Raw genomic sequence first — 17,160 nt, 5'->3', positions numbered from 1 at the left:
ATATGGTTCAATTTTATGCATGTATTGAGAGAAAATATTCACATCAGCCGCTGTTTGGGTCAACCAAACACACACCATACGTGGCATGATCAAAATTACCAAATTCTCCCTAGCTGCACATTCCCTCTCTCAGATGGATCGTTTCACCTATTGATTTTGAAAGACCTTGAGCTCCTCTCTTGCTGTGGTTGATGAAATCCTCTCCCCCTGACCATTTCATTTTACCCATTTGAAATGAAACAGACCTCGAGCTTCTCTCCCCCACCCCCTCGTCTTGCACATCCCTTCCTCAACCCCTCTTCACTGCGATTTGGAGTTCCTGAAGCCCACAACTCCTATGCACTGCGATTTTGAGTTCGGGATGCGATGTCGAATTCTCTTGCAGGTGATCCTAATGACTTCTTCTTCTGATTTCTTCTTCTTCTTCTTCTTCTTTGCAAGTTCGACACTCAGATTCTCCCCACTCAGTCCATCGATGCAAAGCATGCTCGTTCCTTCCCAAATCCCTCAGACCCCTCCCCCTTAGCGAAAGCAACAAAGGCTAGAAAGCCCTTAGACTTGAAGCCAGTTCTTCACCAGCATAAAGTGTCGTTGGAAGTTCCAGACACCCCATATACAATAGCCATCAATTAGGCATGCTATTCAAGAACGTCTTATATGTGTAGTTGCTTCCACTAGTACATTGCTAAGAAAGGGTGTCATGGAGACAAAGGTCAAAGTTATCATTGGGAAGACAAAAGTAGAAGATGTCAATTTAGTTAAAGAGCCAGTTCTTTGTCCCTTACACCTTATTAAGTACTTGAACTATATTGTTTGTTAAAAATTTTGTAATCATTTTCTTGTTCAAGTCGTGAAGACTATTTATTATTGTGAAAGTTAAAACTGAGTCTAGGTGCTAGCATTCTTTATTTGAGGTGTGAAGACTTTTAGAGCCATATCTGATGGAATTTTGCATTTCAAGCTGTCCTTAGTGTTATTCATTACTGATTGTAAGAGATCAATAATTTGGGACATGTAAGTCAGAAATGAAATTCTATAGATTATGCGGCCTGGTCAGGCTCCATTCATTATTTTGTGTTACAAGTATGCGGTCAAAATTGTGGAGCTATTTTTACTTATGCAATATGACTAAAATTAGATCCATTTTGAAGTTTAATATATAGGGTTGTAAACCTAGTTTCTTACTCCCTTTTGGTTGAGATTATGTAGGTAACATACTGAATTTGCTTGAAAACTCAAGGCACTTCCTCTTATTTTAGTGGAGTCAATTTGGGATTGAATTGTTTGTAAAGATTAGTTTTTTATTCTTTTATTTCGTGCACTTTGAATATGGTCCATCTTGATAAATTTTCATGCACTTTGAATATGGTATTGGATAAGGAGAAATACTTTTTGCAGTCGGCTGTAAAAAAAAATTAATACGGGACCTACATGAAAAAAAAAATTATTTTTATAACTTTTTATAATTCATGTAGGTCCCCCTGAATATAAAATAATTTTTTTATAATTTTTTTTTATTAATTCCGTACAGCCAACTGCACGCCGACTGCATCTGCCGACTGTATGTAGCAAAGCCCATTTGGATAAGTCATGTTATTTATTTGGTTTGCAGTTTGGCCAAGCATGCATGATAGAAAGGGAACTAAGTGAACAGTTGGTGGCCGAACTACTCAAAGTCGTTTAATGAATGAACATGAGGTATCAAGCACAGGAGGATGACGGAACCAAAAGTTGTTCAACACAAAGTAGAACTTGGAGACCAAACAACATAGCAATATATGGGACCACACTTTTAGCGCCGTAGATTTTTTCAACTTGTACTGTGACCAACCAATTTAGTTTGAGTCGAAACTCAAAGCAATCCTCCATGAAAGCTTATAATGTTGTAATTAGTAACTTGTAGTTAGATATATTATGGATCGTAAGCAAGGGATATTTTACACTTTCACTTATTGATGTAAATATTTGTTGGTTAGTTGCAAGTGAGTTGTGCTTGCATTACACCTGTAGTTAGAGATATTTGTTGGTTATTTTCAGTAAACATTTATTTAGAGACATGTTAATTAATAACAGAATAAAAAAACACGGGAAAAGATGCTAGAGTGGCCAAAAGATTGACCTTAAGCTGGTCAAAATGCTTTTTTGGTTCAGTGCAATGCCGATCACAATATTTTTACTTCATCAACTAAAAACATCTAATATTTAACATAATCATTTTCAACATAATTGGAGTACATATTAAACGAAATAGTAGACATTACAACTATGCCAAAAAATGTATGCAATACAAGTAGTCTTAAAATTCCATATATACAAATAGGTATCTAAATACATAACATGAATGGACATTTTGAGATCCATTCAAAATCTCTGCAAAAAATATTTACATATTCATGCAATCCTCCTCAAACTGAGGTCAACATAGTGACAGCACATTAATCTTGGCTATTCCTAGGTAGCAAGAGAAGCTTCCGAGTGAATCCAACCCAAAATTGAATTTCCCAAAAAATTTCAGGTGTTTATCTGTGGTAAAAAATGGAGAGACAAAACTCAAAAAATTTCAAATGAGATAACTGTTAAAGTAATAATGGGAAACCAAGGCATCCCATTATGTAAAGAGAATGAGAGAGCTGACCACGGGGTCTGGAGCATCGTCTTCCTTGCACATCACCCATGGGACCATGGTTGATCTTCTGTTAATATATAAGGCACGAACAATGCCTATGACCCTACAATTTGTGGTTAAATAAGATTTTATGACTCAAATTTTGATGTTCTTCTTCTTGCATTTACAAAAAGAAAGAAAAATAGAAAGAGTAAGATAAGGTCGAGGCCAATGCATATACTTTCCAGAACACAACTCCATCTGAATTGTTAAACATGCTCCCCCACCTCTCCTGCAAGTTACAATATAGCCAAATCAATCTACAAAATAAGCATTCATCTTCACCATGAACTCATCTTAACATTACCAGAGATATCAGGTAATCCAATCCAGTATCTGCAGCTAACGATACAAAAAGCAACGATACGTAAACAGAGCATACCAATCAACCCAACAACAATTTCTCTAAGAGGATAATACAGTCAATTATTATTTAACATCAACATAACAACAATTAGGTATTATTACTATTCTTTTTTTCTAAGAATACTACCTCAAGATGATAATTAAGAGCAAGCAGATATATAGAGATGAAGGCATGCTCATGTGTGGTTTGGATTCTAGAATATTATAAAAATCTATAAAATGGTCCGAGCTACTATGATCGTTGTTCCTTCCCAGTATAGAAGAGCATTAACTCGGCCAAGAAATAGAGAACTCTCAAAACCCAACTCAACTGATGGCAATAAGCTTGACAACTGGAACTATTTAAAGATTATTGGTTGACTTCAACAAGGGCAGTAGAACAGTTCCAACTGGAACTATTTTATTGCTCTTGTTACTGTTTTTTTAATTTTAAGTTTTATTCTTGTGTTCAAAAGATATTAGAATTAAGGACTAAAGGATGGCAGATAATGAGATGGGAGAATTAAATGCCGAATGGGAAGTTGTGCCACTTCAGCAGTAGCATATGCTATTGCCCTTGGCCCAAAAGAAATTGAATTGAAGAATGATGACAGTGGTAATGTTTACCAAGAGGATGAAGCTGCAGAAATATCTCATGCTTTGTTCATGTCTGCTCATTTTGTTTTTCCCCTAGTTAGCATATTTTTGGCAAGCGACAAAATGCAAGACTTACAAAGGAGACATAAGAGAAAAACTAAAGAAAACTAAAAACCAAAACACTAATGCATAAAAGGCAGGACACAAAGTTCTTTTTTTTTTTTTATTTTTTATTTTTTTTTATTTTTATTTTTATTTTTTTTAAAGATGGAGGTCAATTATAAATCATCCTCATATCAAGGCTGAGGAAAACCTGTTTACTCATAACGAATACAACCTCCAAAAAGACCATCAAGGCCAAAACATAAACCAGACCAACAACTTACACATAGTTAAAACAAGGTAACACCTGAAAATTAAACAAAGTTATCATAGAAACCAAAAGAACCAAAACAAAGTTATCATCCGTAGAAAAAAAAAAAACAAAAGAATCTTTATGGCATGTGATTCTCAATACAAGCTTTCAAGTAACAAAAAAAAATTCTACTAATTAAAATGAAAAAAATGAACTTTGAAAGATTATCATGATCCTTTATAGGAGATACACCTTAAATACTTTAAAACTCAACAGAGTAGAAAGGTTCAACTGCATATGGATGTTTCCAAATCAACAAATAGTCAATATGTATTAAATTAGATTGAAGGTGGGAATTAAGTAGCTGCAAGCTCTTAACTTGTCCCAGGATTGTGTCTAATTTGTCTCTCTAACTGATCAGCATTTCCTTCTCATTTCTTTCATCTCTGTGTCTTATTTAGTTCTAAATGTGTCTAATTCATTACATGCATAAAAATTTAGATTAATACATTCATCTAATCTAGATTAATACATTCATCAAACCTAGAAAATTTAGTTTAATTACATGCAGAAAAATCAAAATCATTTAGTTTAATTACATTCATCTAATTGCAAGCAGAAAAGTTTAGATTAATGCATTCATCTAATCTAGATTAATACATTCATCTAATCTAGAAAATTTAATTTAATTACATGCAGAAAAATTTAGACTAATACATTCAACTAATCTAAAAAATTTAGTTTGATTACATCAAAAAACATATAGGTGCCACACTGTTTTGCCATTTTAAAATCTCTGTGCTCAGTTCTTTCTTTAAAAATGTTGATTTGTAGTCCTTTAAATGTTTTTTTATTTGTCAATCCTTTAAATGCTCCACTTTCCTTTATAGGAACAGGATGGAGAGTGAGGTCTTGGGTTCAATAACCATTAACCACTAGGTTTAGGACATCTAAATGGCCATGTTTAATCATGGTCAACTTGCTACTACTTATATTATTTTAGGTGTTTTGATACAACCAGAATTTGTGATCTAGACTACTTGTGTTGAGTTTACAGGTTTGATTGTTGAATGTTCTCTCCCTTGTATTTTCTATTTAAGATGGTTTGGATAAATAAAACAATTTATTTTGAAGCTTATTTGTCCTAGATTACTTGTAGTGACCTGATGATGGCATTCATCAAAACTTGGGGGATCAATGAGCTGATATCAAAATGGAGATGGGAATTTTTCTTAGGACGATTCAGTCTTAGTGTATGGTCATATTTCTATTTCCTTTGGCAATTTTTATTTCCTTTGGCAGTTTTGATTTTTTTTTAAACTAAGAATGTCAGTTTTGAATTCTTTTTTTTTTTTTTTTTCTAAGCAAGATATTTCATAGAAGTAAAGATGATACAAGTTAGAGAGGGTGGGGTTCCCCAACAAATTCCCCAAAGCAAACAACTACAAGGCAACCAAGGTGGAAAAAGAAAGAGAAAAACAGGTTCTGAGACCAATTTCTTAGTCTCTACCCAAACCCTACAAAGAGGGTATCGTCTTAAAAGATGTTTTGAAGGTAAGCCACTGCCAAAGGCGGTGCAAGTGGAAGCACTGTAGTTGAAAGCCTTGAAGTATTTGTTGGTGAGGTCCTGAGTCTCTTTCACAAGATCACCGGTTAGGGAAAACAAAATTCCGGATAGACTGGTATCGGAAGGGTAGAAATGCAGTCGCCAAAAAGCCGAACAAAGCCTCTGGAGTGGTGCGCGAGGACCACGCGCCACTTGAAAAGATGAGAGGTCGAGCTGATCTAAAGCATCGGAGGGTGGGGAGTCTGCTGGTATGGCGCGTGTACCCGGCAGAGCTGTTGGAGAGCGGCGGTGCGTGAGAGCCATGCATGGAAACAAGTCGCACGTGAGGGCCACGAGCAGACATTTTTGGCATGGTTCCGCGTCGTTCTAGTAGATCGGCGGAAGGCGAATGTGATGGTGGGGTGCGTGTCAACTGTTCATGGCTAGAAAGCTACAGATATGAGAAAATCCGAACCGGTGGAAAAACACTACTATATAAGTATTCACATATAGGTAGTAGAAAAGGAACGGAAAAAGAAAACGAGATGGAGAGAAAGGTGGAACTCACACCTTCCTCTCCGACAAAAACAAACGGAGAGATTTGTTTTTCTAGAGAGAAGTTAGAACTTCTTTTTCTAAAAGGAAGTCAGAACTCACAGATGTATAGAGTTTTGAATTCTTATAATATATGAATCATGCAAACTGACCAAAGAGATGTACAAAAAAAAATAATAATGAATGATAAAACAAATATAAATACATTAAAAATAAAAAATATCATTTCCAAATCCAAATCATCGATTCATGGCAAGACTATGTACGACGGTGAGGGAGATAAATTTCCCAAATTTAGAGCAGAAATAATCTTCCAAGAAAACAAAGATTAATGCAGGAGAGAGGATTTCGAAAGAGAAAATAACGAAGAGAGAGGGGCTGCGTGGCTGTGCCTGCTTGCGAGATGGGCTGTGTATGAGAGGGATGGAGAAACAAATGACAAATGACAAATGATTGAGGAGCGAGGGTTGACAGATTTTTGTAAAGTTTTTCATTCTGATGCATAATCTTTCTATCTCCATAACTTAGATGAAACTGATTTAGCCCAGAGAACTAAGATCAGCATCAAGAAAAATGGGTAAACATTGAAAAATAATACTATTTCCCGATTACTTACTTTGAGAAAGAGAATGAACAAACAAAAAAGAATATAACTGATTTTCTTCCCGATCCGAGCTCCTAACAGATACGGAGGGACTCTAGGGCAGGAAACCACTCACCCTTTGATGGGGATGTGCAGATGGGCTATGCAGACGGGCTCGGTGTCACTTGAAAGAGAGATGGCGTCGCCGGTGGTAGTGGGCAGAGGAGGTTCGACGCGGGTTGGAATTCAATGTCGGGAGAGGGGGGGCAGAAATTTGAATGGGACTAATATCAAAACGCCCTACCGAAAACGGGGTGTTTCAAATAATTAAAAAAAAAATGATTGCCACGTGCTACAATGGCTGATCCTTATCAAAACTCATGCATTGAGGATGATTTTTTGTGGGTTATGTGATTATACGTTTCGGTTTTATCCCAATGCATACCAAATGTTTGTGTTTATTCCTCAACCAAGTCTCAATAGTTATTTGTGCCTATTTGCTGTGGTTATCTTAACCATATAAGTAGAACATAAGTGTAATTGGTTCGTGTGAAAAGTTAAGACTATTCCGAGTTGTTCATCATGTCTTGTCAGATTAGTAACAAAAAGGCGGAGTATTGGAAGAGAAAATTGAAATATTTTGGTATTGTAAAATTTAGGAAGAGTTTGAGCAAGTGAGAGTTTAATGAAATTTGTTGGAATGAATTTGTTGAGGGGGAGTTGGATGATATTTATTTATTTTTGCTGGACATAAGTTTTTATACTTGATTATTTGTTTGGAATTTTTACTCGGTTTCTTGGTTTGCTTTTTGTGCTTTTGATAGGTTTTATATTACATTTATCAAGTTGGTATTGTCACCAATCCATCAAAGGGGGAAATTGTAAAGGCAAAAATTAGCTAGAATTACATGACTAAATGATAAGAATTATCTTATCATTATATTTGAAATTGTTGGATAAATGTGAAATAATTATTGATTTATTTTTAAACAATATTGAGTCTATTTAGAAGTCTTAGAGGTTGTTTAGATAAGTCATTAAGGTAAATATCGAATCTAGGAGGATCTGTATTTATCCATAATGAAAGCTAAACAGAGATCAGTCACTGCAAAAAAGAGTTATCGCAAAATGTCAAAAATTTGTCAGGAGACGTCGTCGCGACAAATTCTATCCATTAGTAGAATCCTAGTTCAATTGGAACTCTTTTTAGATTCTTTATTTAAGAGATCCTATTGGTTAGAATCTGCAGAGATTCAGATCTACATATTTTCTAGAGCACTTTCTAGTGCATATTTTGGTGAGAAAATTCTTTAGTGAATTTTCATATTTGTGATCTCTAATTGAGTGTAATCGTACTTCAAGTGTGAATTATTATTGATTGGATTTTAGCCATTGAAGTTCTATGAGGGAAGTCAATAGTTTGATGATCGACAAAGGTTCTGGCTGCTACTGCGGTAGAAGATAAATGGGTCATTTGTCTGGACAAGTAAGAGAGTCAAGATACAAAAGTTTTGTAATTGAGAATTACTTGTAATTGATTTTTAAACAATAAGATTGATTTTCCTGGATTTGGCTGCCTAGTAGGGTTTTACCTTTAAAGAGTTCTTTAAAGGGTTTTCCTTTGTAACCAATCATTATGTCTCGCAAGTTTGATTATTTTCTTTAAGTATTTGATTCGTTTAATAGTCATAATATTGAGATCTAACCAATTTGTTTAAGGAAATTGGTATACAATTTCATGATTTTACAGGGGTACTTGGGGAATTTCAATTGTCCTAATGGAGCAGGTAACTTATTGTCTATTCAAAAGTTTTTCCTTGACAACAGTTGTTACATTCTATTAACCTTTTCTCATTTTTATGTGAAGGAAAATCAGACGCATGCACTCCTCCTATAAGGCAAGAGTAGAAATGGGCTTTATCCACTGTGGCTACAAGGGAATTCTCTCCAAAGCCAGCCATATTTTACATCTTTCTTAGGAATAAAGACTAGTCTCTCGAGCTGGCACTCAAGACAAGGTCATCCCTCCAATAAGATTGTATCTAGCATTATTAAAACTCATCATCTGCTTTTGTCTGATGATGATATAAATAAAAGTGTTTGCAATGCTTGCCATTGGAAAAAAGTTGCCGTTTACCATTTTCTAGTTCCACTTGTATTTCCTCTTAGCCACTTGATTTAATTCACAGTGATGTTTGGCATTCACCAGTTCAATCCATAAGTGGCAACAAATACCATGCCATCTTTGTGGATGACCATTCTAGATACACATGGCTATACCCTCTACGAACCAAAGTTAAAGTTTTTGGAGTCTTTGTAAAATTCAAGCTATTAGTTGAAACCAATTGACTTCAAAAATAAAATAGCTACAAACAGATGGTGGGGAAGAGGATTGATCCAATTGGTTTCAACATTGTCTTACTCAATGGAATAATACATTGCCAATCTTGCCCACATACTAGTGAATAGAATGATTTAGCTGAAAGAAAGTTTAGACACCTTCTTGAGACACGTTCTTACTCATCCCATGTGTGATACCTCGTATTTTAGTGTATTTTAATTGAAGAATTATTTTATTTAATTTAATATTGATTCTCTTGTTTTAAATTTATTAGATTTCTTGTAGGATTTATTTTATGATTTTTAAGTTGTGAAATTTATTTTGATGTGCTTTCTTACTATTAATTATTGTTTTACATTTAAATTGCTCTTTAATTTAAATTAGTTTATTCTTGGACTTTAAATTATTATGTTGTTGGATTTTTATTTATTATTTTATTTTAGCTAGTCACTGCGTTTAAATTATTTTATTTAACTCGCCGTTTTGAAATTTATTTTCATTAGATCAGTTTCGTGACTCAAGTTGTAAGAACTTGATCTCATTTTATTATTTTATTTGTTCTTTTTTCTCTTTTTTTTTTTTCTCTTCTTTTTCTTTTCTCTTTTTCCTTCTTTCTTTTTCTTCTTTCTCCTCTTCTTTCCCCTAGCCCAAGCGCAACCCCCCTTCTTCTCTTCCGTCAGTTTCTTTCCCCTTCACCCAGCCCCAACCGAGTTGCTGTTTGCCCCCACATGCACCTCCAAGCCACAGCCCTTTGTGATCCAGTGCCACCGTCGCTCCACCATCAGCCACCATCTCTGCACCACATCATCATCGGTCCCCTAGCCACCCAAACCACCCTTCCTCAGCCCCGATCTGCCACCCTTGAAGCCCCCTACATTCCCATCTCTGATTTGGGCTTTTTGGCTTCCGACCATTGTCCACGCCACCCCCCACGACCAACTACCATTACCATTAGCTTCACCAACATGCCTAAGCCCTTCCCTAGCCATCCCAACTCTTTGTTTGTCCTTGTTCAAAAATTGAGTTTTTGAGACCAACGACCCTTGTCTATTTTGTACTGTTGCGTGGCTGTGCCACCACTTCTAGCACCTCTGTGATCATTCAAAAATTATATTATAGTGCTATAAGTATTTTTCAAAGAACCTTTAGAGATTTAAATATATTTTACACTAACAAATCTTTTGTGATATGGTTAGTTGTGCCGGATGTTGAGTTAAGTAGTTGGGGGTTGGTTGGATTAAAGGATGAAGCTGTTTGTGTGATTGGATTATGCTGGGATTTGTTGGCTATTGAATATTTGTGTTGTTTCATTTACATTGCATAATTGTACGCATGTTCATGTTTGTAAATGAAAACTGGCTTTTCTCATAATTGTATACATGTTCATGTGTATATTTGAGAATTGAGTTTTCATGAGAGAGATGACTTTTAGGTATGTTTGGAATGAATGGATTGAAAGGAATGAAAGAAACAAAAAAATAACTGTAGGGATAGTAGTAAGCAGGGACGATGGTAGAGTCCCGCCTGTGATTCCCACTTATAGTGCAGGCAGTACAGATGGTGGTAGCCGCACCTGCGATTCTCTCCTATAGTGCAAGCTGTAGGGATAGTGGTAGTCCTGCCTATGATTCCTGCCTATGGTGCACGTGGTAGGGATGGTGGTAGAGTCCCGCCTATAGTGTTAGTGGTAGGGATGGTGGTAGTCCCTCCTGTGATTCCCGCCTACGGTGTATGCGGTAGGGATGGTGGTAAATAGGGATGATGGTAGTTTCACTTGTGATTCCTGCTTACAGTGCGAGTTATAGGGATAGTGGTAAGCAGGAATGGTGGTTGTCCCACCTATGATTCCCGCCTACGGTGCATGCAGTAGGGATGGTGGTAAGCATGGATAGTGGTAATCCCGTGATTCCCGCCTATTGTGATTGGATAAATGGATATTTGAGGCAATTTTCTGAAAAAATGGCAGTTTGTGGTTTAATGGATATGGGGGCTATTTTATGGGAAAATGGTGGATTTATGCTTGGGCCTTTTTTTGAGAAAATGGCGAATGTTATTTAATGGACTTGGTTTTTGGGTCAAATGGGATTTTTGACATGTGTTGGAAAATAATCATTTTAGGGGAAAATGATGATTTTTGGGTCTCATGAATTTTTCATCATATGCACGTATATTTGTTGTTGCATGAATGTATTTGTATCTCTTGGGCTGTTTGGTCTATTACTTACCTACCGTAGATTTTGATGTAGATGAGGATGAAGTAGAGCATGAGGATGCGGCTCCACAGGAGGAGTGATCGGGGATCAGTTGCTTGTGGTATGAGATTTATTTCCTACCTCTGGATATTATATTTTGATTTATATATGTTTTCATTGAATAACTATAATCCTTTTTGAAATGCTTATATTTAAGTGAATTTGTATTTAACAATTATGGTACTTAGTTGATCGGCTTTAACTTATCCACTGCGTCTTTTGTTTTACATGTATTGCATGTGCACACACTTTGCACTTGTCATTGGGGTGTATGACCCGTGTTGTCATCATTCTGACGTCACGATTCTCATGTTTCTGTATGTGAGAGTCGGGACGTCATACCATGATTACCTGAGCCAAGACCAATTCCATCAAACAAAAAGACTTCCTATCATAACTAAATTGTAGCAGTGTTTTCCGCTCAAGGATCTTGGACCATTGTGTTTCTTCTTGGGATATCAGGCTACCCACAACTCAACAAGTATGCATCTTACTCAAACAAAATATATTTATGATCTGCTACATCATGCTCGTATGTTGGGTGCCAAACCCTCCAAATCACTAGTTTCCATTAGAAGTCAACTGTCACAACTTGAATGAGAACCATTGCTTAATCCCACTAAATATTGCCATGTTGTTGGAGCTCTCCAATATTGTACATTAACCACTTTCGGAAATCTTTTTAGAAAAAAATTCTTTGGCATATCATAATCTGAGTTTCTATCTTCATATCATATCAGAGCATCACATCGGGACAGAGATTAAGTTTAACCCCCATAATAGGGTTATAAACTACCATTATACTCGTGGCAGGGCCGTATGCCACTATTACACCCATTGCAGGGCCGTATATCATGTTTAAACCCTTGTGGTAGGGTTATAAACTAACATTATACACATGGCGGGGCTATATGTCACTATTATACCCGTAGTGGGGCTGTATACCACTATTATACTCATGGCAGAGCCTTAATGGAAAGAGAACAGAAACAACATTGGAACTAGATTATAATTAAATACAGAATCAGAAATTTATGCCAAGGTTTTCAGATAACATATCAACTTTAGTCATTTCTTTTATGCAAAGTCTAGAATAGGAACCTTGCTTATTTGGACTTTTTAACTTCTTTGAATTTTCTCACAACGGTACCAAGGGAGTATCAATCATCACCTATAAAATAGTCATCATGTACCTTCTATAAATTTCTCATTGAAAACATACTAAGTAATTAACATCCAAGATATTAAAAAATCTATATTTCTATAATGTCTAACACTCTCAAAATCCTAAATATCATCACTTCCAAACTTCATCCATATCCGCTTAACTTTTCCGACTAATACATTAGACTCTAAATTTTTTCTATAAAATAAAAAAAAAAAACTTATGGCTAGATGTTTATTCAATAAAAGCTAAGCTTATGTAAAATGCGTCTCCACATAATATTCACTTAACACAATTCCCACTCCATTACAAGTCTATCTAATTAGGCCCAACTTAAGATACATGTCCAATTTTAAAAGTCAAATCCAGCCCAGTCAGTTGTAAATAATACTACACCTATGGCTTACCTATTAAGATAAACAATGTAAAAACATTTAAAAGGGTTTTTGAGGGCTTTACAGATTGGAGGGACCATCCCAACCGAAGGGCCTTGGAACATATAAGAAGGCCCATAGAACAATAAAAACCAAGAAGCCCAGAGTATGTGCCCATCATAGGAGGATAGTCAAGAGGAATTCGAAAAGAGACACGCATGGTGCCACCTTTAATGGAAGGATAAAAACAGCAAGAAGTGATAGGATTATTCAAAATCCTAAGCTTTGATCTGTTCCGATAAATCCTAGAAGAGATATGTACAGCAAACAAGCCTAGTGAGTAAGGTGAGCAAGAAGCACATTGCAGGGTCGAAAAGGATGCTGAACGCGAAGAGAAAGAAAGGATGCATGATGAGTTAAAGGAGTTAGCGGAAAAATATGAAGAGATGGCGAAGAAGATGGACAGTTCTTCCTCGGTGGAAAGTCTATTACACCAAACAGATCTGTTGTACAACACATGTATTACGGCTGTGCCGCTCTCGCCAAAATTCAAAGTTCCCCAAATAGATATGTATGATGGGTCCTTGGACCCAGTAGATCATTTGGAAAACTTTAAAGCTCAAATCATGCTCCACGATTTCCAAGGGGAGATTGCGTGCTGGGCTTTCCCTCTGACCCTAAAAGGGACCGCTAGAGGATGGTTCGGGACCCTCAGACCAAAGTTGATAGATAGCTTTGAGGAACTGGCAAAGCAGTTCTTGACCCAGTTCATGCCTAGCCGGAGACGTCGGCGTCGAGCTGCCTACCTATTAACGGTTAAGCAAAAGGAAGATGAGAATTTAAAGGTCTACTTGGCCCGTTTCAACAAAGAGCGCTTAACAACAAATGACTAAGATGAAAAGATCACTCTGGCCGCCCTCTTAGGAGGGGTATGGTCACGCAGTCCTTTCATGGCTGAGTTGGCCCGGAGGACTCCTTCCACCCTCAGGGAGTTCATGGACAAGGCAGATGATTTTGTCAATGCAGAAGATACTCTGCAAGCTTTGGTGGAACCTTGTAAAGAAGATACTCAAGTTGAGCGGAAGAACGCGCGGGCTGATAAGAAGGGTAATTCGAGTAGGCAAGAAAGAGCAAGGGAAGGGCGGTCAGATTGCAACCACAAATTGGTGCATAATAATCTGGGCGTACAGGAAAGAGAAAGAGAAAAGGAAAGCCGCAGCCCTATCAAAAAAGGCAGTCGGTACTACAAGTATCATCAGACAAGCTTGCACAGACAGAGGATTGCATGACCATGAGAAAGAGAGTCACTGAGTCAGCAGGAACTGGCGAATTGGAGCGAATGGTCGTGGAGAAAGGCGAATTTTCAGTCCGGAAAGAAGGCGCCATGTTAATAACCGCCAGGACAGGAGGGCGAGGTCACCCCCAAGAGGCTATTGGAAAAGAGCGCCCATAGGAGAAATAAAGATGATAGCGGGACGTTTTGCTGGAGGTGGTATTTCCACATCCAACCGGAAAGCATATGCGCGGAAGGCAAGGTATGAAGAGGTGTTCATGGCGGATAGAGCACACAAACAACCAAAGCTTAGCAATGAGAGAATGGTGATATCATTTGAAGAGGCAGACAGGGAAGGAATCATATATCCTCATGACGATGCTCTAGTGATAACCCACATAATAGCCAATTATACAACTAGGCAGGTACTAGTAGAGAATAGGAGCTCGGTTGCTATATTGTTCTGGGAAGCATTTGTCAAAATGGGGATTGATGTTAGCAAACTGAGGCTCTCCCCTATGCCACTAAAGGGTTTCTCAGGGGATACTATCCAGCCCGTAAGGGTAATCACGCTCCCAGTAACTATAGGCACGGGGGCGCGGACAACAACCACGATGATTGACTTTTTAGTAGTGAAAGTTCCTTCCTCTTACAATGCCATATTGGGAAGACTGACACTCAACCATTTGAGGGCGGTAACATCCACCTACCATCTCAAGATGAAGTTCCCAACAGATGGCAGCTTGGGAGAGGCGAGAGGCGAGTAGGCCCTGGCTCAAGAATGTTATGTGTAGGAATTAAAGAAAGTCAAGAAGGAAGTTTGCACGGTGGTAGGACAGGATGGGGCCTTGTCGGCCCTGCCACCACCTGTAGCAGTAACTTGCGAGAGAGATATAAAAGTCAGGGATGGCCGGGTATAGCAACATGTAGAAGTCAACAACCTCTGGACCTCGTGGCATTATACACTGGCCGCCCAGGGACCACTACCCGTATCAAGACACAAGTCCCACCAACAGAAAGAGAAGCCCTGATACAGTTGTTAGTAGAACACACGGACGTCTTCGCATGGAGCCATGAAGAGATGACCGGCATAGACAACAAAATCAATGGTATAGACCCAACGCACAAAGTAGTGAGACAGAAAAGGAGAACGTTCAGCGCAGAAAAGTACGCTGCCATTAATGAAGAAGTTGAAAGGTTGCTCGCAGCCGGCTTCATCAGAGAGGCCCACTACCCGGAGTGGTTATCCAACATTGTCATCGTGAAAAAGGCGAATGAGAAGTGGAGAATATGCGTAGACTTCATAGATTTAAACAAAAATTGCTCGAAAGATAGCTTCCCTTTACCACGCATCGACGCCATTGTAGATGCTACATCGGGGCATCATATGTTGAGCTTCATGGACGCATATTCGGGTTACAACCAGATACGGATGAATACGGTGGACGAAGAAAAGACATCTTTCATCACAGACCGAGGGCTGTATTGCTACCAAGTCATGCCCTTTGGACTGAAGAATGTAGGAGCGACCTACCAAAGGCTGGTAAATCGGATGTTCAGGGAGCAAATTGGGAAATCTATGGAGGTATACGTAGATGACCTGCTAGTAAAAAGCAAAGAGCCTGCCCAACACCTTGCAGATTTACAAACGGCATTTAGAGTCTTACGCCGTTAGAAAATGAGGCTGAACCCATTGAAATGTGCTTTTGGGGTCTAGTCGGGGAAATTCTTGGGTTTCATCGTGTCTGAAAGAGGAATTGAAACTTCTCCAGATAAGATAGAGGCCATGATCAATATGAAGCCGCTAAAGAATCTGAACGAGACTCAACGACTGGTGGGAAGAGTGGCTGCCTTAGGAAGGTTCATAGCCAGGTCAACAGACAAGTGCCTTCCCTTTTTCCAAGTACTACGGAAGGTCCATCCTTGGAATGAGCAGTGTGACGAAGCATTCAAAAGATTAAAGCAGTATATGGCCAATTTGCCCTTTTTAAAGTGACCGGAGATGGGAGACGTACTCTATGTGTATTTAGTAGTTTCCCCGCAGGCTGTATTTGCCATCCTCGTAAAGGAAGAAGGAGCCGTGTAACACTCGGTATACTATGTGAGTCGAGCACTCAGAGGAGCATAGGCAAGGTATCCTCGAATTGAGTTATTGGCATTTGCATTTGGTAGTGGCGGCTAGAAAACTTTGTCCTTATTTTCAAGCCCACACAGTAAGGGTATTGACGGAGGCTCCGTTGGCAAAAATTCTGAGGAAGTCGGATTGCACAGGGAGGTTGATAGGCTGGTCAGTCGAGCTAAGTGAGTTCGATGTAGAGTTTGAGCCAAAAAAAGCAATTAAGGGGCAAGCGATGGTGGATTGTGTGGCAGAGTTCTCAGACTTTCCCCGCGAGGAGGCAGTAGCACCATCAGGGAAGCCGTGGATATTGTTCATAGACGAGTCATCCTGCCGGATAGGCGGAGGCCTGGGGATACATTTGCTGAGCCTTGATGGCCAGGAATGGTATTACATGGTCACACTAGCGTTCAAAGTGACAAACAATAAAACTGAGTAAGAAGCGCTCATAGCAGTGTTGTTTGTGGCCGCCCAAATCGGGGTAACCGAAGTAGACACCAGGTTGGATTCACAAGTAGTAATAAATCAGGTTTTGGGCCTGTACGCTACTAAGGGAGAAAAGTTAAAGAAATATCTGGCATGAGTTTAGGAAATAAGCGATCTCTTCTCATATTTTGCTATAACTTAAATACCAAGAGCAGACAACGAAGTCACAGATAGATTGGCTTGAGCTGTATTAGGAGGAGAGGAAGTACCCCTACCATGGTCAGTTGAGAGAAGGGTCGTCAAGGTCAGCTGTGGGCGTTGAGGTAGGAATTCTGGGGTCAAGCACCCCAGATTGGGCGAACAATGTAGTGGAGTACTTGGATGAAGGAAAATTGCCAGAAGAAAGAGAAGAGGCAAGAAAGATAAAGAAAAGGGCGACAAGATTCCTACTCATCGATGGGATCCTTTATAAAAGAGGTTTCTTTGTTCCTTTATTGCGATGCATCTCCGCACAAGAAGCGCAGTATGTCCTAGCTAAGATACACGAAGGGATATGTGGAAATCACA

The 17,160-nt window shown here is 38.4% G+C and overlaps 1 protein-coding gene across 1 annotated transcript; it reads left to right on the top strand.

Annotated features, from left to right (window-relative positions):
• Positions 1-14,242: 14,242 nt before the first annotated feature.
• Positions 14,243-16,047, top strand: LOC122276864. Its single transcript, XM_043086759.1, has 3 exons — positions 14,243-14,614; positions 14,722-15,636; positions 15,769-16,047. The coding sequence occupies exons 1-3, from the start codon at positions 14,243-14,245 to the stop codon at positions 16,045-16,047; spliced, it is 1,566 nt and encodes a 521-aa protein (XP_042942693.1).
• Positions 16,048-17,160: the final 1,113 nt, after the last annotated feature.

The sequence above is a fragment of the Carya illinoinensis genome, chromosome 9 (assembly GCF_018687715.1).
Source record: "Carya illinoinensis cultivar Pawnee chromosome 9, C.illinoinensisPawnee_v1, whole genome shotgun sequence".
NCBI classification, from domain to species: Eukaryota; Viridiplantae; Streptophyta; class Magnoliopsida; order Fagales; family Juglandaceae; genus Carya; species Carya illinoinensis.
This window is presented reverse-complemented; position numbering and strand designations above follow the sequence as displayed.

Bases quoted from the DNA above. Each gene is read 5' to 3' on its own strand.
- LOC122276864 (XM_043086759.1), top strand. From the start codon at position 14,243: ATGATAGCGGGACGTTTTGCTGGAGGTGGTATTTCCACATCCAACCGG. The intron at 14,615-14,721 runs GTAATCACGCTC...CATATTGGGAAG, and splicing joins ATACTATCCAGCCCGTAAGG to ACTGACACTCAACCATTTGA. The intron at 15,637-15,768 runs GTATACGTAGAT...TTTGGGGTCTAG, and splicing joins AAATTGGGAAATCTATGGAG to TCGGGGAAATTCTTGGGTTT.